The sequence below is a fragment of the Athalia rosae genome, chromosome 1, assembly GCF_917208135.1.
Source record: "Athalia rosae chromosome 1, iyAthRosa1.1, whole genome shotgun sequence".
NCBI lineage: Eukaryota > Metazoa > Arthropoda > Insecta > Hymenoptera > Athaliidae > Athalia > Athalia rosae.
In genome coordinates this window covers 28,289,223-28,313,299 of record NC_064026.1, presented here as the reverse complement: position 1 = coordinate 28,313,299, position 24,077 = coordinate 28,289,223, and the positions used below count along the sequence as shown (strand labels likewise).

Below are 24,077 nucleotides of genomic sequence, written 5' to 3'. Positions count from 1 at the left end.
TGACGACACTAGCAAACGATGATTGAAATTAGTGTGGAACGACGAGACCCACAACTCTTGTAAGTGAGGTAATTAGGAGAACCCGATGTGGTTTTATATACTGGGTATTTATAGAATAGGTTAGTAGCGTGAACCATCCGAATAAACAGACTAAAGTAGATCAACTCGAAGAAGAGTATTTTTTCGTTTTTCTACTTCGTTTGGCAAGAGACTGAAAAATCCCCACATTCGTATCGTCGTTAAAATTTTGTCGTCATTTATCGATGATTCATCCAGCATTCTAGCCGAAGCTTTCGGTGTGGCAAAATTGTGTATAAATTTGAGGCGCTATCTGTGAGCAAATGACGGAACTTTGTGAATCTATATGGAACAGCTCTGGCGAAAGCTGGCAGAATCTGGGTACCTTACTCCCCGTTTCCCGTCCGCCCCCTCTAGCCACCTACGCGCCCTCCAAAAGCTCGGGCAATGTCAATGCCAACAGGAACACGTGAGCCGCTCCGAAAATCGATACGCCCGCAGTTTCAGTGTCAAAGATACCTCTGGGAAAGGCACCCCACCCCAAACCCACCCTTAACTGCAACCTGATCCTGATTTCACCTACGACAATTTACAGTTCAGGATCGTTCGTCGTACGGTACGAGTGGAAATGAGAGAATAAAAATCCGAAAAATATCATTCGAAGAACGAAACAGAAAAAAAAAAAAAAAAAAAGAAAGAATCGTTTGAAACTCGTGACGTAGTTGGTGTGAACTGACCTCTGGAAATTTTCGAGGATGCTTCCCGATGCTGAGGTGGGCTAATAGAGACCTCGCAAAGTTGCACGGGATCAGAAATCGCAACGTCGATTACAGTTTTCCTCAAAACGTTGCTACCAGATGGTGACGACGATTCGTCGACCCCGAAGTAAATCTCCTCCGTTCCGGATTGTGTAAATTTGTCGAACGTCGAATCTTCGGTAGTGTCTTCCTCGATTTCAATTTTGGGTACGTCGATTCGCCACTGTTTTCTCACGTGATTCTGACGACTGGTGTCACCGGCCATGACAAATTTGTCTCGAGGCTCGCGAGGGGGATGATTTTGAGTAACGAAATTTGAAAAACAATAATATCCGTTGCCGCTATCGGGATTTTTGTTTGGAAACTAACGAAGGCAAGTCGCGGGTTACACTGATACCTACGTAAACCAGAGGACAGGGTCGTACCGCGCTGTATATGAATCGCGAGGGGGAGAACGCTGAATTTTCTCCCCATTGCGTCGGCGCCGGATAGCCCACGCGCCAATCTCATTTCCCCTCAAACTATAGCATATCCCTCTTTTCTGCCCTACCCTTATTATTCACCATAACCCTACGGCTCTTTATTAGGTTCACTCTCCGCAACTGCGTCATCGCGCAGGGAATCATCCCCTTGTTCAACGGTTCGACCGTAACCTTCCCACTCCATTTTGTTTCTTCGTATTCTTTGCCGGGAGGTATGTAGAAAAAAAACGTACCGATGAATCGCTATTTATAAAGGAGAGGGTTGTCGGAGATCGCGAGCTCTAGAGGGAAGTAGACATCGCTCGATTTTCAAACTTGGATCGCTTGACATTCGGTCGACCGCATAGCGGGTTCCGATGCACCCTTACGCTTGCATTTTGATACGTCTAATTTTACCACTCCGAGCGAGGTCGAAGTTTATTTATAAAACTTGAGGCGAACGACCCTCGGTGATTATATAGATTACGCTTGGTCCGTAATCGGCCGAGGTTTTACCATCGCAGTTTTCTCTATACGATCGCCTGATAATGCAGTAAAAATTCTTCAAAGTTCTTTCACTTTTAGAAAACAAGAGTTTCAATTGTGCGACGAAACAAGTGAAAGCATTTGTAATCCGATACTCTCGCCAATAGTTATCGATTAATACGGTCACGATGTTTCTCCTTTTCATCTTTTCAATGCTGACGGTGAAAATTGTTTACTTACTCGAAGCGATTATGATGCGGTGAAACTTATCTCAATGATCGACTAGATCCAAACAACCGCAATAAGAATTCGTCTCGAACTTACCTGTAACAAAAAGAAAAGAAAAGATTAGTGTACGTAATCTACCGATCTCTGCAATAATCGATATGGATATGGAAAATAGAAAGTGCGGAGTAAATATGATCTAAAAATTCATAATTCATGATCAGCCATGTATAGCTGCGGAAAAATCGCTGTTGAGTAGCCGCGCAATCAGTTTCGATAATAAATAATTTAGGTGAACAATTTTGTTAGGGAAGATATGACGGGTGTTGCGAATATTGTAAAAAAAATGGGCTTTTTCTCGTCCCGCGTTAAAATCAGCTATCCAACATTATCAGCTACGCGCATTGGTCCAATCGCGATTCCGACTCGCGGTTCCGCGTTTACCGCTCGTAATCTATGGTACCGACAACGTGCACCTGCTGTTTTCGCCGTGCGATTTCCTGCCGTACCGACGCAACGAAATCCGCGTTTTCAGCGTTCGCGATCAGGCGCGGTATACGCGCGCACAATGATAATGGGGAATCGAAAGGCGCGTCGCGCGAATCTTGTCGCGAATATGCGAATGAAAACTGGCGCCACGAGCGGAAAACCGTTGAACTTGGCCAACGTTTGCCCCCCACCCCTGATTCTACCTGATTCCTTCGCCCCCGTGGACCCGCGACGAGAGTCTCCCGCGACTGATCGCGACTCTTCCGAAAGTGGTGGGAGCGAGAAGACCGAGAGTGGGACGTGGGTTGGGGCCACCTTGGGCCGCGTTTACTCGTTCGTTCTCTCACCCACTTGGCAGAGCCGGTCGTTGACCGCGGTACATTGAAAGTAGGACAAACAGCGAACTCAAACAGCAGCTAATGCCTCGGCAAGGCCTTGAGAATTACTGACGCATGCGCCCTCCTCCCCCTAAACCCCCCTCATTCAATCGTTTTCGCCCCCGCAGGCCTACCCTCGCTGCTTTACGCTGTCTATTTCCATATAGATATCCGTGTATCGTACGAAGATGTATGTATATGCCGAAAAACGGTGCATCTGGGTCGGAAGAGTCGGAACAGATTTTTTCCGGCCAATTTTAGCGAAATTCCAGCATAAGAATCGAAAGTATGCGAATCGAACTCCGGGGGATGGTGGCCGGTAACTCGATACCAAGTGTTACGATTACGTATATGGATTCGAGGATCTTGTTTCTGATAATTCGTTGATTCCCTGCACCACGAATTGCTAAACACGAGCGACGAGGTGGTTTATAGACACGCATACAAAGGTAGACGTCTAGTTACAATATACCGCACGTGACACGCTCTGTTTCCCCGCGTCGCCATGAACCGAGAATTGCATATACACGGTGTCGCAAAATCACCCCGACGAACCAACATGTACGGGGTGGTTTCCCAGTGAATATAACGGAGTCGACGCCTACTTTATTCCTGCATCTTTTCGCGACTGCTTTTCCTTTATTAAAAAAAAGTCAGAAACAGAGGTCGGCAAATCGATGATGCCGAAAAAATCGAAAAAACCCGAACATTCGAGCGTTCAATTTTACCATATTTCCTGTAGACCGACGTATCTCTTTGTCAGTTATGAAACAGAATGCATGTATTCGAAATGTTATAGAAACCGTTACATTCCGATTCGTATTTTGACGAGAGTTAAATCCTTGAAGCGTAAAAGTCATGTATACGCGTACATTACAATAGACCACGGTACGAGAGTCAATTCCTGCAACAGATCACCGGTGAAGAGGAAAGGGGGGGGCGAAGGGATAGGCACGGGCGTCGTCGCGTTCGGTTCTTTTTGAACGCCTGCGATCCTAAAGCATGATTTGAAATTCGGTTGGGAAACAGACCCGCAGGAGAAGCCAGTTCACGGTAAACGAACGCTGCTGTGCCCAAAGATGTTGAAATCGGTCGGCAGCGTCCCGCGTCTATAAGTATAATATAACCGCACATAGAACGCGTGCCCAGCTTTTCGTGAAAACGCGTGCCCCATCTTTATATAACTTGTCACAATTTCAGGCTCACTCCTCGCGAATACGAATATATATATGTATGGCTGAGCGTAACCAGAGTATAAAATGAAAACCGAAAAAAAATGGAGGAAGACGAAAAAAATGGAGACGGGGTCGCAACCCCGTGGGCGTAATTCTTTCGTTTCCGCCGCATTTCCGACGAATCAACGCCAAAAACGTCACGTGGTGAAGATGAAACTATGAGACGCCGGAGAATCGTTAATCCTTTGGGTAAATTTGGCGGCAAACGCTCGACAATTCACATGTTTCGTCGTAGCTACAAATCTCTGATAAAATAGATGGGCATCCAAAGGGTTTGAGGGACAAAATAGAGAAAAAAAAAAAAGGTTTCGAGAACCCTGAAGTAATTACCTATAAATATATATATATATGGGTTACATCGCATACGCACGTGGCGCTTTCGTTTACACCCAACCGCATATTATTATGTACGACAAAAAGTGAAAGCTTATCAAGACTTTGGTATATTCGTACGAACGCGCGCGTGTGTGTCGTATATACCTGTGCAGCGGCGGTTACATTACATTCCTACTCCTGTGCTTCAGGGTTACGTGTTGCCTTCAGGCAAAACCATATATCGGTTGAATTACAACTGAAAAATTATGTTCCCACACTATTTTTTTTTTTCATCTCTCCTTTGCTCGTTCACGGATAGATGCAGCGCGACGTACGTTCGGTCGTTAATTGGATGTGAATAAAACGGGTTCATCAGATGCGATATGAACTCTCGATACAGACACAAATTTCGATCTTTATTTTTGGTCAAATTATTCACGAATCTCTTTTTGTTTGTAATGCACGCGAATCCGAGAGTTGGACAAAACGATATACATATACCGAGGCTGCAAGGAATAGGTTTGGCAAAGTTAGTTTTGATAGTGAAAGGAACAATCCTTTGAATTTCTTAGCGAATTTTGCGACTGTGTGTACTGAGAATCAGCTGGTGTATAATACCGATTAGATGGAAAGTTAGTGAAAGTTTTGCAGGGTGCAAGCCGCGTGCATTTATAACTTGCGTAATTTAAGTATACAGGTAATACGCCTATTATAGGTATACATACAAACGTAATTGCATCTACGATTTGGTATATAAATAAACGCGTATATACCTATTATTCGACGATTTCAAATTACTCGCGCCTTTTTCGAATTTTCTGATTCGATCGACAAATAATTTGATCGTCGCTGTTCCGATGTACGCGTACATCGGGCGAGAGAAAAAAAAAAAAAAAAAAAAAACGAAATAAGAATGCAGCGAAGATCGCTGCAGAATAATCGAGCGTATGCGATATATTTAAATCTGCTTGAAACTTGTTGGTCAATATTTTTCGCAGAATCCCCGATGAGGAAATTTATGTAACCGCAATAATAACATGTATATTATATATAAATAAGTATAATATACAGAAATGACTACAAGCGATATAATAATTTGTTTAGTTAAAGTCTCATAATAGCCGGAACTTGTTAAATTTTTGCCGTAGAACATAACGTTTTATAACAACGAAGTGGTCGATAAATTAACGAATACAGATTATCGCTGGATATTACATTGAACGGACTAATCAGGCTTTCGATTACGTAAATTAACGACGAACCAGACGTAATTCCGTATAGTAAGAAGTATACGCGGTTTATATTCCAAAGTCACGAAAAGTTACAAGCATTTGATATGTACGTATTAGGTGAATACAGCGTATCTGCTCTTCTCCCGGCGCGTTTAACCGCGCATACCGACTCGCGGTACACTAGTAGTATAGGGGGTTAAAAAAGGAAGGCCCAACGTGGTCGCAGTGAACAGAAATAGGTTGTTCGGAGGTACTATAACGTCGTACATAGTTGGCCGGGTTAAGGGTCACCCTCGGGTTGAGTTCGACGAACTAGCGACCTGCTCCGCGACGTGTAACGTTCGGGGGTTGTATACGTATATAGCTCGTATACCGTTCCCGCTGCGGGGGATGGAAAACGGCCGGATGACGTCACTCCGCCGGAGAATTGCACGTGTATATATATATGCATCATGGACACACGTATTTGCAACAGAGACGCTAATTCTCAAGGGGTGCGATAAAACCACCCCCGCGTTCTTCTTGTGTACCACATGTACATGGAATCTCTGGCGCTTGAACTCCGGAAAAATATATAAGCCACCCACGCATGAATTCTCCGGGAATGAGAATTGACGAGCGCTTTTTATCTTTGAAACTTCGTTTTCCTCTCTCTCTCTTGGAAATCGCATGCATTCCGATCCACGGCTGCGCTCCGCAGTCGTCGCGCGGACGAAACAATTATTCGAACAAACGACCGCGGATCTTAAACCGTACCGCGTGGCAATAAAAGCGAACGGTATACAGGCGCATGGCGAAACTATAACTAAGAGTTGCAAGGACTAGGCGTGGCTTAGCATTTTGTTATAAACGAGCGAACCAGAGTTTTCTGGAATTTTCTATTTTACGCAAAAAAATTATCACGATTATCCATTTTAGCCAGAAGATGAAAATTCAAAACCCGGTGATTTTATGCGAAACGGGTGCGCCAAATTTACGGAACGGTACGAAGAAAAAGCGAAGAACGTTACGAATGAATAAACTATTCGATTCGAATAGTTTGTAATTTCTATTTCCCCTGCAGATTGAAGTTACGAAAGTGAAACAATTTGTTAGACGTATATTAGTTCGGTCATTGCTCTATAACGTGTGCTGTAGAAAGTAATGGAATATTTTTCAACACTTAAGCATGTGTGTTGCATACATTATACATTATACGTACGTACGTAGCACACGCGAGTTTATATATATATTTACGATAAACTAACGTGAAAGTATTCGCAAGTATATGGATACGTAACGTCACACCCGTTACAAAAATACTTTCTTTCAAATTAGAAAAATATATAAAATTCCGCGTGTTACCGGGATCGGTGTTACCGTCGTTATTATTTCTATACGCGTGTAGTAATTAGAGAAAAAAAAAAGAAAAAGTGATAAAAAAAAAAAAAAACGAATTTATTCGACGTTTGGCGTTCGGTGTTTGGAGCACCACTGGTTTCGCAACGGAGTCTCGTGGAATCATGAAGCAATCTCCCGCAGTCAAGAAGGCCCAATTTTCTTAAACTCAGGGTCAATGACACGCGGACGATGGCGCGCGCGTCTCACAACGATATGAAAGGCCTACATACATTTACAATGTACTTTCGTAACCGCAACAAAACTATACAACGAACCAACCAATCAACCAACCAACCAACCAACCAACCAACCAACACGTAACAAAACGCCAAAATTTTAATGACACACCCCGTTTAATAATAACCGGCTATTATGCGTCTACTTAGATCCCGATCGTCGCGTTCCTCGTACTTGATATGGCGTTAGAAATGTGAAGAGAGCGAGATAATTTGATGTAATATTTTTCAAAAATCGTAGAGACAAATTTTTCTTCATTTCCTTTCTACGTTGTGGTAAATTTATGTCGCCTGTACGTTATTTACGGCAAAAATGTCACGCGGAGCACGAATAATACGGAACGGGGTTTCCTTTTCCGAAAAATAAAAAATGTAAAGGAAAAAAAAAATAAGGGTTAAAAATTTGTCGCCCCCTAACTGTACTTTTGGGTGGTTAAAAATTGTTTGCAAATCCCTGAAAAAAGGGTTTCTGGCGTTGGACGTCGGAGGAAAAATTATAGCCACGTGGGTATTGCTTGGGGTTGTAAAAAAAAGGGTAAGTCAAGAAGCCAAAAATTTTTTGGGAAAGGGTTTACCGGCTTTATGAAAAGAATAAAATTATATACCCGGAAGAAATTTGACCGGCCAAGCATCTAAAATATCTCGAGTCAATTATTGCGGAATTTTACTTCACGGCAAACAATAACTGTAGTTGCGGTTGTAAAAATCTAAAATCTGCCTAAAGGATTAGACTTAAAGGATTAGACGAAGGTCCTAATATCCCTGGTAGCAATATACGTGTATACATAGTAGTCCGAGAATAAGAATTATCTGGGACCGAAAGGAATATAAAAAACGGTAAAATGTTTCACTTTTTTATGCTCGTTATTTCCACCCCCCGAAAGTACAAAGGGTTCGCAGACCTGTATCAGGCACGAAACTAGGAAAAACCCTTTTTACTTACTTTTCAACGAACTGCCAATAAAACTATTTTCAAAGTCAGCCACTGGAGAAGGGCAAAAGAAAACTTGGAGAAACTTCGAACGACGCGTTGCAACGAAAGAAAAAATTGATAGAAATAAATGAATTAACAAAAATGATTTCGACAAAATCAGGAGAGGGAAGAGTTTGGAAATCTTCGAGGTATCCGAACAGATAACAAAGGAAGTTGGCAACCGAAACGAAGCTGACGATGATGTAAATCCCATCGCTGTCGTTGCGATAAAAGTTTAGCTATCGCCGTAACGATTCGCGCGCGAAAGAAGAACAGGAGATAAAAATTAGCAATCCAAACTTGTCCACGTTTCGATACGACGCGATAACTTTGTTGTCATTTACTGGAAGGTCGTACGGAAAATCAACTAACAAAAAAAATACAATTCGAGAAGCTGGATCTCCGCTACACGAACGTAACCTTATCGATCGCCGAAAATGTATGATACGCACACGTGTTTCCGTACATACATTTTACGGAAACGGAAGCGAGGGTGGAAAACTTTGGAAGCTGTACAGACAGACGGGCTGCAGAATTCGAGCGGAGGGGCACCCGCCTAATTAGGGCAGAAAATGTTTGGAGAGAGGGAACTCGAGCGGCGGTAGAAAAGCAAAAGGGGGGGGGGGGGGGGGGGGGGTTTCGCAGCAGCTACATCTCGGGGTTGTCGGGACGCGTTATATAGCGCCTGCGTCAGGGGTTGCGAGGTCGTTCACCCGGGGAGGCTGCCACTCGGGCTAACGAGGTCAGCCTCCGATTCCCCGCGGGCCCTAGAGTGGTGCTATTTTCGCGTCGACTAGCGTCGCGCGATACCGTCGCTCCGGTACCGACGCTCACCGTACTACACCCGAAGGTTCGGAGGTCCGAAGGGTCGAGGGATACGTCGAGTAACGCGAAACTTCATACAGGAAAACTAATTGCGCTGATACGTTGCAATCGCTCGAAAAACGCTAATTGTAAGACCGACGAGCGTTAAAAATTTTCTCGTCGCATATCGAAATGAATAGGTATATATATAGATACGTAAACGTGAAAAATAATCATATACATATTATTATAACACACTTGCGTAACTCTCTGAGAAATCATTGGAGTGTAATTAAATTGCGAAGTCTTTTTTTCTTTACGGTTAAGAAGAGAAGCAAAGGAAAAAATAAATGGTGTCCAAATATTAGAGGCTTGATTTTTGGGGCACCTGATATCATACGTACACACATATCTTTACGTGTATAATATTTACAGTTAAAAGATATTAGCGAGCACGTCGTCACCGATAGATATCATGATGATATTAGGCAAATAAATTGACAAGCCGATATTTGTAGTTCCTGAGTCAATTAATTAAGAGGATTTTTTTATTTTTTTTGAATTATTAATATTTCAACAACGTTTTTCTTTACATTTTATCTCTCGTCAAACGATACGGAGCAATTAGAGCGTCTTTTTGTACACACGTACGCCGACGATTGTCGGTGATAAAAATTAAATGAAGAAAGAGAGAAATAAAACGTTGAGAGAAAAAAAAAGGATTGAAATAAAAACAGACTGACAATGAGATGGAGCAGGTTGACACATCCGCACATATGTTTGATATCGCGTACGTATACACCTCCCGATATATATATATATGCATGTACGACATACGTGTACGTTGCGAGATATCTGGAGCAACAGCAACCGGCGACAGGTTGGTGTAGGAAAACTCTCGAGCTCGGCGCGTTCGAAGAACCCGAGTAGAATCGCTGCTGGGTCAAAGGTCGTCGACCTCGGTATTCCGGACTCCTACGCTCGCGCCCTCGTTACGCTCCATCCCCTGCGAAACTCCGACCTCCCTAACTTACCCCGTCTGCCATAATTCTGTACAGATTCCCCTTGTATATAATGTCTCATCGTCGCCGCGCTCTTTTGATCCTCGCCGAAAAGTAAGTAATTCGTACAGCGTCAGCCATTTTAATTTTTTACTTTCAAATTCTTCTCCTTCTCAACGTACACGAGACCTCGATGTTGAATAATTGACGTTTCCGTTCCGCGAAATAGATCCGAAAAATAATAAAAATAGTTCCCTCATTTTTCGTTCCATTCGTATCGGTAAGTTCTAAAATAACTATCACCTCACACAACCGCGTCGTACACGATAGATTATATTTAGAAATTGTTTTCTCGACTCGATAGAAAAGAAAGGAGAAGAAGTGAGAGAATATTTTCATTTCCTGGAATTAATTGAAATGAAAAATCGTTCTCAAGCCAATAAAAAGCGTGGAGTTGGAATGTGTTTATTTAATAACACGGAGTTCAACTCGGTTCTCCGTCTCTGTAAAACCCCCTCTCAGATTTTATTTCCCTAGGTTACGTCGCGGGTATATCGGTCCTTTCTTCTCGAGAGGGAAAGTCCGGGAGAGAGTGAACGCGCGTAATACATAGAGCGGTGTCGGTTGGTCCACCCGGGAATCTCTCCATTTCTCTGACGGTCGGTCGGTCGGTCGGTCGAAGGGTTTCGCTTTCGTTGGCATCCGGACCAAAAGACCTGCCTTCTTTTCTCCTACTTCTTCTTCTTCTTCTTCTTCTTCTTGTTCGTCGTTCTCCTCCTTCTTATACACGGTATCTTTTACTCTTTCTAAGACAGCGGCGGCGGCGGCGGCCGCGGGGAGGGGGACGAACCACTTTTACTTTTCATTGACAATCGGCCGTGACTCAGGCTCGAGAGACTCATGTCGGGTAAAATCCGCGTTCTAAAGAGGTGGCACTAACTTTAGACTACTCGATATAAAGTATACGGTATCAAAGAGCGTCTAATTACGGCGCGGATGAACGTGAGAAATATATATGTATATAATTAGAACAGCCATGGTAACAATCATCGAGATGACGATGTCGAAGATGATACGTTGTAGTTCGATCGTTTGGCGGTTAATCACGCGTGTTCGTTATTGACGTTAACGTCGTCGTCGAGTTTATATACCGATAAGGAAAGTTTGTCGGTAGGGTGGTATTGCGCGATATCGTTATAAAAGTATGTATCATATATGCGTATGTACAGTGTACGAGTTGACTCGGCTCGGTTCGACCTCGATCGAGGTTATTCACCTTGGCGAAAAATACTTGTACTTAATCGCGGGCGCGAGAGCAGCGCTTCGTCTGTTATCAGATACGGTCTCCACCGAGCCCCGCGTATCATCGTCAACGAGAGGCGAAAGAGCGAGCGAGAGACGGAGGGAATCGACGAAAAAAAATTTTGAACCAAAGAAACCAAATAAATAAAAAGATAAGGTGCGAAATCAACGTGTGTGCGTACGTACGTACGTGGAAACCGTGCGGATTAATAAAATGACGATGATCGGGCGACGAAAGCAGATGTCGCGCGTTGAGACGGTTAAGCGGTATAATTGGAGGGGGGTAAGGGGGGGCACGTCGCGAGGCTATAATGACGATCCTCGAGTCGACGAACTAGCCTCGTAACGGACGTCGGCCGCCGAGGCACATGGCGTATCGCGAGTCAACGCTCTCGCTCTTCATGATTCTCCGTCTCTCTCGCGCCTCCGCGGTTCCGTCGAACCAGCAGGTTGTGGTAGGGGAAAAAACGAGGCGAGATCGAGGTCACGGGGTGCCCGTTACGAGGCTAGGGCATTGCCCGCACCTCCGTTTTGAGGTTAGCTAGTCTTCGGCGCGTCGGCGTCACGCAATTAGAAAATACCCAACGATTTCGACACACGCAGATACTTTTGCCACTATATATATATATATATAACGAACGGCAAAAACGAACGACTACTCACCACCCATCCAACCAACCAACTTACTTAGCCAGCTAACCCAACTATCATCATCATCGTCGTCGTCGTCGTCGTCTCTCTCATCCACGCATACACGCATACGTATCTCCTCACCGTTCCTCGCACACGGATTCACACGCACGTGTCATAAATGAACACACACGCCGTTCACGTATTACGCACGTATACGTGGACGTGTGCGTGTGCGCGTGTGGACACTATTATAGTTTTTCGTGTGTCGGAAACGGTGCTTCAGAGAACGAACTCGTGACGTAATTCACGGTAACACGTTAACTACGCAATCGAAATACATACCACATTGCACACACGTATATCATACGAACGAATGAAATGTGTCACCAAAATAACAAGGGTCGCGGGGATAGATGCGGTTACGAAAAACGGCGAAAAACTATAATCGAAAATAAGGACGAAAAAAAAACGACTCGGGTACACCGTCACCTTCGCGAATAACGAAACGATGAAAATGCGGTGCAGGTCGTATTACGTGAAGATCGTTCTCACTGATTTCCTTCGTATTTCGCACCTGTACTGCAGCGTAACGTATAACAAACAGAGAATCCATCTGACACGAGTTCATCACGTGCAGGTGCAGGTAAGTGCTTGGAAGAGGCAGGTCAGTGCTCTGCCACGTTAAACATCATCCGTGACGCGTTTCTGTCTAGGTAACAGTACCCTCTTCCAACCACCACATGTACCTATACTATATACCCAGAGAGATTTCTATCCCACCAGATACATGCACGTGAGGAACGACCATCTCTTTCATTTCTCCTTTGATATTACGTGTTATAACGGCGTCGTCTCTTTCTGAAGAAAGTCGTTTCGTTTTTTTTCATTTTTTTTTTACCTTTATACACACAGAGAGCCGTCGACGGCGTACGATCAACCTGCTCGGAGAAAGTAAAGTAAAGTTGTTCCGACCCAACAGAGAGAATATATCTCCCGTGGATCAAGTTTGTGTCGAGAGTCTTGGTATCTGCAGTTGTGTGCGTGTGTATGTGTGTGTGTAGAAAACTTTTCTTTCCACACATACGCACATGTCGGGGAATAGAGATGCGAGAGAAGCGATGGGTGAGAGTGATCGCGAAGTTGGACGTGATTCGTTTCGATTCGCACCTATCGGTAAGACTTTCCCCCTGAAGTTTTTTCCCCTCTTTTTTTTTTTAAGACCAACGCCAACGGTGTGTTCGGACAATTTATGAAAGAAACCGAGGAACGGACGAATGATTGGCGAAGAAAAAAAGGGAAACAACGATCATTCGACGCGAAATGCATCCCGATGAACGAATTAATCTAGAAACGATAATCTGCACACCGCGTACGCAGGATGTGCGGGAACAATTCCATCGCGAAGATGATGCGATGATGATGGATCATGTGTTTTGTGGTTCGTGACTAACGACGACTTATATACCTAAGTGTATACATATATAAGGTTTATATACGCATACCAGAGAGTATCGCGATAGGATAGTTGCATAGAGGAGATAATGCGTAACGATCATATATCCAAAGTATGAAGGAGTGTGTTGGTAAAGTTCACATATGTGTATATGTATATGTACATAGATTACATGTAGAGTTTGTGAGTTTGTGATAGTTGACCTTCGGAGTGTAGCGAGCGCGCGGAGTGTCGAAGTGGATAAAAGAGTGAGAAGGAGAGGCGGAGAGACAGATATGGAGATAATGTTAGCGGGAGAGAGAAGGAGTCGCGAGTTGAGCGAGGTAGGGGGTTTTGACCCGGTTCGAGTTTGTTGAACCTCGCCGGTCGCGTATCCCGTAGGCCGCGATAGGTACGTATACCTTATACCCGGTGGTGCTACTCGGTATTGGTACAAAAACCGACGACGAACAAGCGTTGGTCAAATGTGTGCGCGCGCTCGCTCGTTCGCTCGCTCGCTCGCTAGCGAGGGAGTTTTGTGCCATCGGTTTTGCACAAGAGGTAGATAGGAGAAGACGGTAGCTCTTTGGAAGGGGCGCGGGTCTGGCCGCTGAAGGGGTGGAGGGGGCGGCAAAGCGGAAAGGGGGAAAGGAGGGAGACCTCGGTTAATTTCATCTTGCCCCAGTTACGGGACAGGCAGGGTGAACGAACTAGCCTCTCGTCAAGGCCCTCCCCTCCACACAGGCTCGAAACCCCCTTTTTACCTCCCTCGAACCCCCGACCCACTTTATACCAGTAGCGGGAGAACGCGTCGCCTCCAACCGACACAACTTTATCAATCCCTGTTGCTCCGTTCCTCGCTTACACACACATACACGCGTCACTGTGAAATCTGTTGTGTATACGTATACACGTTATCTACGTGTGTACGAATACACGCGAATCTACGTGGATATCGGAGGAGCCTGTCGAGAGGCTATCTAAAACGCGTACAATTTCCATCTGGGCTAGGACCGCCAGCGGTTCGGGTCCCTCGGTTGTTGTGATAAGAGAAAAAAGAAGGATCGAAATATTTTTGTTATTTTTTTTCATTTTTCGAAAAATTGACAATGAAAAAAAAAAAACAATTATTCAAGATTCGCGAAGAAAAATAATACGATAACGAATGAAAAAAAAATATAATTATTATTAAATGATAATTATTGTAGATATAACGAGAGTGCTCCGCGCGAGAGACAAGACGATTGATTGTGAGATAGAGAGAGAGATGTTTGCAGAAAGAGGGAGACGGAGAGAGAGAGAGAGAGAGAGAAGAGGAAAAAAACACAATTATCAACGCCGTGGAAGGCCGCCGAAGCTGGGGGGCAACGAACTAGCCTCGCGAAGGGATAGACGACCTACATTCTCTACCGTTGGAAAGTGAAACTATGCGCGATTTATAGACCCGGTATAAGGCTAACTACGCGTAGGTCCGGGCTCTAGAGCACCACACCACGTTACTTCGAACGAAATTTCGATACTATTTTTTGTCGCAAATTCGACGCCGATCGTTCATTTTTGTTTTTCTATTGGCGATTTTGAGAATCGACGATCGCGACGATCGCTTTCACGATGGAATGTTTTGTTTTTTTTTTTTTTTTTTTGCATATCTCTTACCAGCCAAAACGCGACCCAGGAGATTTTCGCTGTCTTGTGTAACGGGAACGTCGGCGTTCGGGTTGTACGAAATGATGCGTGGTTCCTTTTCGTTTTCCAAGGTTTCGTCCGGTGGTAGCGAAAGGATGTCGTTCGAGGGCTGATGATGATGTTGCTCCTCTGCAACGGTACCGCGGGACTTGAAATCCTGTACCGTCATCACGGTTTCTAGACACCACTTCTCAACGCGGCCCTCTATCATATCACCCCACCACTAAATAGGCCCTTTAATTATCCCGGTAATATATACCCGGGTCCCTCAGAAGCACTCTGTACTTTCAATTTTTATCAATATTATCGTTGTTATGCCGAAGGTTGTGCGAAACTCGCAAACTTGCATAGCACACTTTTTTCTTTCTTTTTGTTTGTTTGTTTGTTTTTTTTTTTTATTATACCCTCGAACCGTGTTTTTTTTTATCTCGAACACTTGTCATTCGATATGAGTAAAAGATATGTATGCGAAAAGGAAGGAAGAATGAAAATCAAAAAAAAATAAGTCGATTTTGATTTATCATATACTATCCCGCGGGTTTCACTTTACTTAAATACCTAACCGAATACTGATTTCTTTTTATAATTTTATTCTGTCGTCAATTTTGTTCATCTATTTACTTAGTTTTTCTTCGTTTTATCTCCTCTCCTCGTTTATGGCACAACTTATTATTCAATTAATTGTTCGATCGTCTCGACTGTCATCACCAGCGCTTTTTGTCGCGTGCGTGTAACGAAGTGCACTTAAAAGTTGTGTAAACGTTATATACAGTTTGTTTGTTTATTTAATGTATTACTTATTCTTTTTTATTCGGCCTTGTTGCAACGATGGCACGCGTTACGATTAAAGAGAGTCCCAAGTATTTTAGAGTGGATCAAAATCGTTTAAAAATCGCTTTTAACAACCCACGAAACTGACGTACTTTACAAGCGGCGAATCAACGACGAATCAGCCTCTCGGTCCGTTTAAAGTTTTTCAGATAGACTTTTGTCGACGCACGTGAGTAAAATTTTCCAAATATTCGCGTTTAATCGATTTACGTATAATTCTAATATAGAATCTCCGATCAATTAACGCGAAGTTTAATTATACGTCCCCCGAAACAATGACGGTTTACAACAAAACTTATATCTTCTTGTTATTTTAACTTTGTCTTTTAAATAATTTTCCCATTATATCCGTCGTCGCGTTTCGCCTCCGACGTGTACAATGAAAACTAAGGAAGAATCGTTCCTTTTTTGTTTTTCTGTTTTTTGTTTTATTGTATTTTTGACGGCGTCGTTTTTCCGTCGTCGTCGTCGTCGTCGTTGTTGTCACCGTCGTCGCGGACGTCGTGTAGTCAGTGATTGTGTGTGTATGGCGTGCAGTTCGTAGCGCGAGTGGGATCTCGCACGCTCTCGGCATATCAGCAGTCTCGCGCCTGCGCCTTTCAAAAACGAATTGCAAACTGTCTGCGCCGCGGCACACGCGGTATACGCGACAAACGATCGCGATCAAGACGAAGACCGAGTCCGTAGGACTTGGACGATGACGGATGACGAGCGTCGCGATACCGAGCTTGCGACCGCGGGAGCTTTGCGACTCTGGTTATGCACTTTGCGCCTTCATTTCTTTACGACCGATGTTATCCTCGGTCTTCGGGGTGTCGGAATTCGTTTCGTCGTCGACTCGTCCCGTTACCGATCCTTTGATCGGGACGAGATCGTCCGGCGAGAGGGAAAGAGACGACTCGACAAACTCGAACTGACTCACCGACGGTGGCACCGCGGTGTACGCGTAAGTGTAACGCGCGGTATCGGGCTATACACCTTTCACGATGTGTATACCCTGAACCGACGGTGAAAGTCACTCACGGTTCACATTAGGTGAGGTTGCGTCACCACTACTACAAACTACTTTTACTGCCTACTGCTTACTTGCGGCGAAACTATACGTACACACGCACGACAAACTACGTGTACCATAACATCCTCGTGTAACGGTGCAACTGCGACCGATAGATCCGCTGCTCTCGAACGATCACCGGCTGCTGTTGCTGCTACACGACACGTGAAACTTGTGTATGAAACGTGTAAACCGGTAAAACATTTTCTCTTACACGCCGGGCGCCACGCCACGCCACCCATGCATCGTTCGAAGATAAACGTATTACGGAGTCGGTCACGCGACGGTTACGCAGCGGAATTAAATGCCCGACGATCTTGTAACCATGTAGTCGTCATTCAAGAAGAGATCGAATAGACGGAACGAGTCGTTTATAGACGGTTATTTCTTCTTCGGCGAGAAGAAAGTAGAACCAATCGAGGAGGAAACGAAAGTAAGCGTATAATGCTGATTGGGGGGAGTTTTCGAAAAGCGAAAACCACCCTTGCCAGAGATTTCTATGACGAACTGTAGGTTCGTCGCATCTCGCAGGTACCATTCGATACGATGCATGTATTTATGTCGCTTCCGTCAACGGATAACAAAAATTATTCCGCAGAGAGCATATGTATAATGAATGTGTTAATTTTCAATGTCCGCAGATGATCGTATGCGTATTTACAGTGTGCCTGACCCGGCCGTGTCATCCGTACACGAGTATTCCGTATGCAAATACACACATGCGATACGTACACATGAAAATGAAAGAGATAAAAACACTTTCACGCGATGTCCCACATGTCCGCGTTTCATGCTTATATGCCACGCCACAGGTATACCTGTCACATTCGCGTACATCCATGTGCATGTACACCAGGGTGTTTCATTTTTGGGCGATATTTTTTTTTCCTTCTATCCAAAAATTTGATACTTCATTGGAGAAGAGGAATATCCCCGTTGGAAAAAGAATTCTAGATGAATTAGTAGCTTTGCTCATTCAAAAATTCGATTTTCCGTTTGAATAACACAGGAAATTTTTCTTTCGGGTTTCCACTCGATTTTTCGGTATTGAAAAGTTTTTTTTGCGGTGAATGATTTCAAGACTTTTGTAGAGCGATAAATTTGCTACAAAAAAGTAACAATAAGTTTTAGCTCCACGACCAATAGTTTTCAAGTTACAGAGCTTCGAAGGTACTTATCTTGTTCGACTGCAGAATATCCGGATTTCAGCGATTGGTCGAACGCACATAAAAGTACAAGCTCATTCCATTCGCGAATTGTTTAGCCATTAGGAATCTACCAAATACAATGTATGCAAGGGTAACTTATTTTACACGCCCATAGAATTGTGGACGTCCAGCGATTGGACGACAAACACCAATGAGATTATAAATTCGTTCAATTCTCAGAATTTTTACCCTTTAGGAAGGGATATTCGATACATATGTCAAAGGAACTGATATTTCATTCGACTGCCGGATATTTGGAGTCCAGCGATTGGTCGAACGCACATAAAATCACAAGCTCATTCCATTCGCAGATTGTTTAGCCATTAGGAATCTTCGAAATACAATGTATGCAAGGGTAACATATTCATCACGCCCGTAGAAGAGTAGATGTTCAGCGATTGGACGGCGAACACCAATAAGATTATAAATTCGTTCAATTCCTAGAATTTCAAGCCTTTAAGAAGGGATCATTGATACATATGTCAAAGGAACTGATACTTCATTCGACTGCAGAAATATTCGGAGTCCAGCGATTGGTCAAACGCACATAAGAGTACAAGCTCATTCCATTCGCAGATTGTTTAGCCATTAGGAATCTTCGAAATACAATGTATGCAAGAAGAACTGATTTATCACGCCCTCAGAACAGTAGATGTCCAGCGATTGGACGGCGAACACCAATGAAATTATGAATTCGTTCAATTCCTAGAATTTCAAGCCTTTGAGAAGGGATCGTTGATACATACGTCAAAGGAACTGATATTTCATTCGACTGCCGGATATTTGGAGTCCAGCGATTGGTCGAACGCAAATAAAATCACAAGCTCATTCTATTCGCAGATTGTTTAGCTATCAGGAATCTCCGATTCACAATGAAGAACGGGAGGTCCTGAAAAGCTTCGTCTTACGTTCATACGAAGATATGAAGTGACGATGAGAAATTTCAATTTTCCTTCTAACTTATAAACGCACAATTCTTGACACATACCTCTACGCATATATTTATAGAATACGAGTTAATGCCTACCGATAAACACCATACGTTTGCAATTTAAAATGGAGGTCATCGGTTGTTTTACATCGGAGTGGAAGTTTGTTAAATTAACCACGTCATATTACCGCACGTCACGGTAACACATTTTGTTATTAAACACAGCACCTTGCGTCTTGTTATAAGGTGTGTAATCGTGTGCGTATACGGAACGCGTACGACAATGCATCGGTTTATCGAAATTACACTTTTTTTGCTACAAATAATCGAGTGAATTCTCAACATTTACTTACTTTACAACCGGATGATTCATTTATTTATTTATTTATTTCAATCGTTGGTCACCACACCTTTGTTTCGATCTGCCTCTACTACGTGACCCATTAACACAGTTTCAAACAATTACATGTTTCTAAAATATTTAAACGCCATTATATATATATATATATATATATAATATTCATTACACAGAGTTGCATAAAAGATTACATTGCTGCTTATCGACCTCGACCAATTTGGAAAAACTCGAATCCGCTCAACCGGATAGTTTAAATTTTTCAATCCTCTTGTTTTCCGTCTTGTTCACGTTTTCAAAAATATTGATTATAATTACGAAACGAGTGCGCAAGAATCGTTTCAAATGCATCACATATCATATACACCGACAATGATATATATATATAGATAAGTACATACATACATACGTATTTACGATGCATCAGCTGTAATTTGGTCAGGTCCTAAATTGCGACACTTAGTAGATCTGAATCGGGTTAAACGTCTCGCGAAGTAGACCAAGATTCATTTGAAATCGCGATCGATCGGGGTGGTGTCTGACGGTCGAAAACTAATAATAATAATAATAATAATAATAATAATAATAGCAACGATAATAACGGCGACGGGGTGAGAAGTGATTATCCTTCAAAAATATTATAATCATTTTAATTATATACGACACGTCCGGTGTGATATACCAGGTGTATAGGGATTAATCGAGCGAGTGTTATATTTGAAAAATTTTTTACGCCAGTTCGGAATTGGTCGATTTCTCGGTCTACTGTGACATACCTGAACCGTGCGGGGTATATGCAGTATAATATTATGAACTTTGACTGACGGCGGTGCAGCGCAAGTTAAAGTAGACGCAAAGTCCTACTAACCCAGATCCTGCATTGGGTACCAGATTTGAAAAGGGGAAGAAAGAAGAAAAAGAGAATATATGGATAAAAGGCAAAAAAAAAAAAAAAAGGAGAATGAAAGAAAATAGAGAAAGTAAAGAGCAAGGGGCGCGGATTCATAATGTACCCCCTTACCTATACATACACCTATAACTACACACGTCACATGCGCGAGACTCAAATGAAACGAGGGATGATAATTATCGTGAGCCATTTCGCCGCTATATGTATGACGATTATGATTGTCATTAACAGTTGGCGAATATCGTGGATCGATAAGAATAATAAGAGGAACTCAAATCTGCAGTTCCCGGCGAGAAGGAGTTTGTGAAATTTGATTCGTTTTGCTTTTACCAACATGCGTGTATAGGTAAAGGTGCGTTGAATTTCTGCATTTAACGAAACGTGTTCACAAACGGTGACAAACATCTCAAATGATATTACAGAATAAATGAAGAAAGGAAAGAACACCGTGTAGAAAAACGTCGAGTGAAAGTAATAAATTTGAAATTCTATCAGACCTGATTCAAGTTCGTGAACCCAAATTATAATACTATACGTGTACGCGATTCATGCGACGGTGGTTCAATTTTTCGATAATAGGGTCGCGGGCACTCGAGGTCTTTAACAATGTACAACGTAAGTGGGTTAGGTATATTTAATATTTACGAAGTAAAAACTTTCGTGAAAATCAAGTCAAACAATCGAGCGAATCTTTCGGTGGAACCAGCGCCCGATCGATCCGGTTGCCGATAGATCCCAATGGCGTCGTAAAATAGGATCCATTCCATCGGGGGATCTGGATCGATGAAAAATAATTCAGCGAATAAAATGTAAAAGCTCGACGAATAAAAAAAACAAACAAATCCAAAGATGCGTGCAGAGTATAGTAGCGCTGCGTATAGAAAAGCTTTCAGGGTAAGCTTCTCCAAATCTCGCGCATCTAATCAGCTTTGTATATTTCACGGTATTCTACACATCTCGTAGCCACGTATGATTCCATCCGTTACGTACGTGTCTATATACGTAAATACATTTACGTGTATACCTGTGTGTATAAAGCTCGACCAGTATTCGAGAATGTTCGTATTCGACTCTCGCCTCTCGACTTTTATTTGCAAAGTAAAGTTCTGATTTTCTGGTCTCTCCCTCTCCCTCCCTCTGTCTCTCCCTCTTCCTTTCTCACTTGACTCTCGACTGCTGGTAAAGTAAGTAAGTAAGTACGAGGTTGGTTCTCTAGTGCTACCAGCTACTAGCTAGTAGCGTGGCCTCGGCCCCCGGGTTAATGCCCCCGCACTGGGACAGCCGGGCGCTGCTGCCGCTGCCGCTACTGCTATTGCCGCTGGCTTGTGTCCGCGCTCGGCACCTATGACGTAAATTCGTCGTACGAAATATTCTCTCGCGGTAAACAAGTCATACCGCGAAAAAAAGTTCGCGCACTCATCGGTACAAAGAATCGGAATTCACCCCGCTACCTCCCCCTGGTTACTCGCTCTTTTCCTCTCCCCTTTCCTCGCGTTCTCTCCTTTATTTTTGCAAATATACACGAAGAATCTCAACGGGATTCCGCGTCACCGTCGCGGCGTCAAGTCGGGCGGAAAAAAGCTCCGACTTTCGCGTTATTCCTCGATTGCTGTTTTTTTTTTTTTTGTTCTTGTTTTTTTCTTCTATTTTTCGAACCCGCGTGTTAGGTTTAAATAACCGGGACTAGAAGACTATGGAACCGACGACTTGCATTCAACGCTTCGAGGACGTTGCGGAAAAAAGGACGGGGTCGTTTCGGTTAATTCAAGGTCAGAAACAATAGAGCGTTCTAGTTTACTTAGGAGAATGCCAAATACTTTTGCCAAATATTCCTAAGAATTGGTCACAGTGCATTATCTGTACAGTGTACACGTTATACACACGTATTATCGACACCGTAATCGCTTCGACTGACTTATCGGTTTGTTGTGTTAGGTCTACATTTATTCCGCCTTGAAATTAGTCACACGTAGGTACTGTGGATGCAACTAACAGTTGGACTAATAGACTGTAAAGAAAATTCGTCGCGTTGTTCAAAACTGACAATCCCATCGAGTCAATTGAAGCTTCGCACGATACCGGCGAAGGACTAAAAATTCTTCTCACTTCCGCTGCACCAGATTCCGATCACCCTGAATTCCACAGGTACAGAATGACATAGGAAGATAGTAAGTAAGTAGAATCTCGACAGATGACAAAATCATGGTCATTATTTGTCAAATGATATTCTCTTCTGTTCGTCGAACATCCGAAACCCACGCGAAATAATTAACGATATCCGTCCGCACGTAATATTGTAAGGGATGTTGATTCTCACGTGTTGTTACCTTAACCCAGATACGCACAAGAATTACAAGAGCAAGTGGCAAGTGGTAAACGGCAAAAGATAAGCCTGCAACTCCTCCAGCCTCCGCGTCTATTGTTCAATGCGCGCATGTACAACAACGTAGGAAGAGCGAAGAATGAGGACGAGAATGAAAACTAATAATAACGATACAAATCATCGTCGTCGTCCCGATCATCGTATACGTCATATTGTTATTATATCCGTATTACATATACATAGGTATGTATTTAGGCATATAACGACGTCTCGTGTACAACGCGGTACATACTCGTACAATATGTGGTATATACGTAGAATCGTCGGCGATTCATTCCGATTCACTTTCAACGCGTGGGACGTGTTTCAGATAACTGACCTGCACAATGGAATGCACTTCACCGGCGCATATACAACGCCTGCCTATGTATACGTACCGTGAGTAAGATATACCGTGGCACATGCAACGATAGCGGTATACAGAAAACTATGTAGTCGTTTCTCGTTCGTGAAATTCCCGCTGTCCGGCACCACCAACTCGCATATACATACCTATATGCGTTTCGCTATTCGTAATCGTCGCGTGTACGTACGTACGTGTGCGCACACGTACACGTAATTATTTTATCGCTCAACGTAGATAGCCCTTTGTAAATATAATTCAGCCGACGGTTTATTTCTATTTTGTTTGATCTTGGTTTTTTTTTTTTTTTTTTTTTTTTTGTAAATTCATTTCTCACACAGTTTCCTGAAAACTGATGATTCAGAACGTATTAACGAGTATACATATGTATACGTATCTTGTCCGCGCGATGCGACACGACTGCATCTGCCGTGCATGCACATACAACATTTGTAACAACGTGTAATTGCGTGAGCGTATCCTGGCTGCAGTTTATCTGTATATTAAGTATCATTTAATATTCCGATTGTAATAGTAACCTCTTTTCAAGGCTATAAATGATTTAATTACATACGTCTAGTGAGTACAGCGGTGTGTACCTAGTACAATACATTCGATTGATGTATTTAAATGCGAGTAGTACGTGCGTATGGGTATACATATAGGTACAGGAATAGAAATAAGCGCGTAGGTTTTCCGACTACGCTATCGTAAGTTTTGAACACATACGCCGTCAACCGAGCGCTTCTCGTACACACACGCGCGCGTGCCTCTGTAAAACAGAGTTTGTAATTGTAAGTATATAGAAGATTAAACTAAATGGGACATGCACCGCGCCAAGATCTTTATGTCCCATGGATGCTGAGGAGCTTTTCTGTCGTCTCTGCCGCTGCCGTTGCAGCTAGCGCGGCTAAGCGACACGCATAAAACGGTTCAAGGTTTCTGGTACATGATACACATACGAGCGCATCGGGTATGTATTACACGCGCTCGTATGTGTCCAGAATTATTGCGAGAGG

General features: G+C 43.2%; 1 protein-coding gene across 3 annotated transcripts in view; it reads right to left on the bottom strand.

Annotated features, from left to right (window-relative positions):
* The window catches only part of LOC105683511 (nuclear hormone receptor E75), a 111,230-nt gene that overhangs the window by 49,535 nt on the left and 37,618 nt on the right, over positions 1-24,077 (bottom strand). Inside the window, exon 1 of one of the 3 annotated variants that reach the window (XM_048660285.1) lies at positions 15,014-16,464. The exons of 1 other annotated variant lie outside the window; for it this stretch is intronic. In XM_048660285.1, coding sequence (XP_048516242.1) covers positions 15,014-15,254 — 241 coding nt within the window. In that variant the 5' untranslated portion in view covers positions 15,255-16,464. Of the gene's footprint in view, positions 1-755; positions 1,057-15,013; positions 16,465-24,077 lie in introns of those variants that run through there. One more of the 3 variants, XM_048660284.1, reaches the window with a different exon arrangement.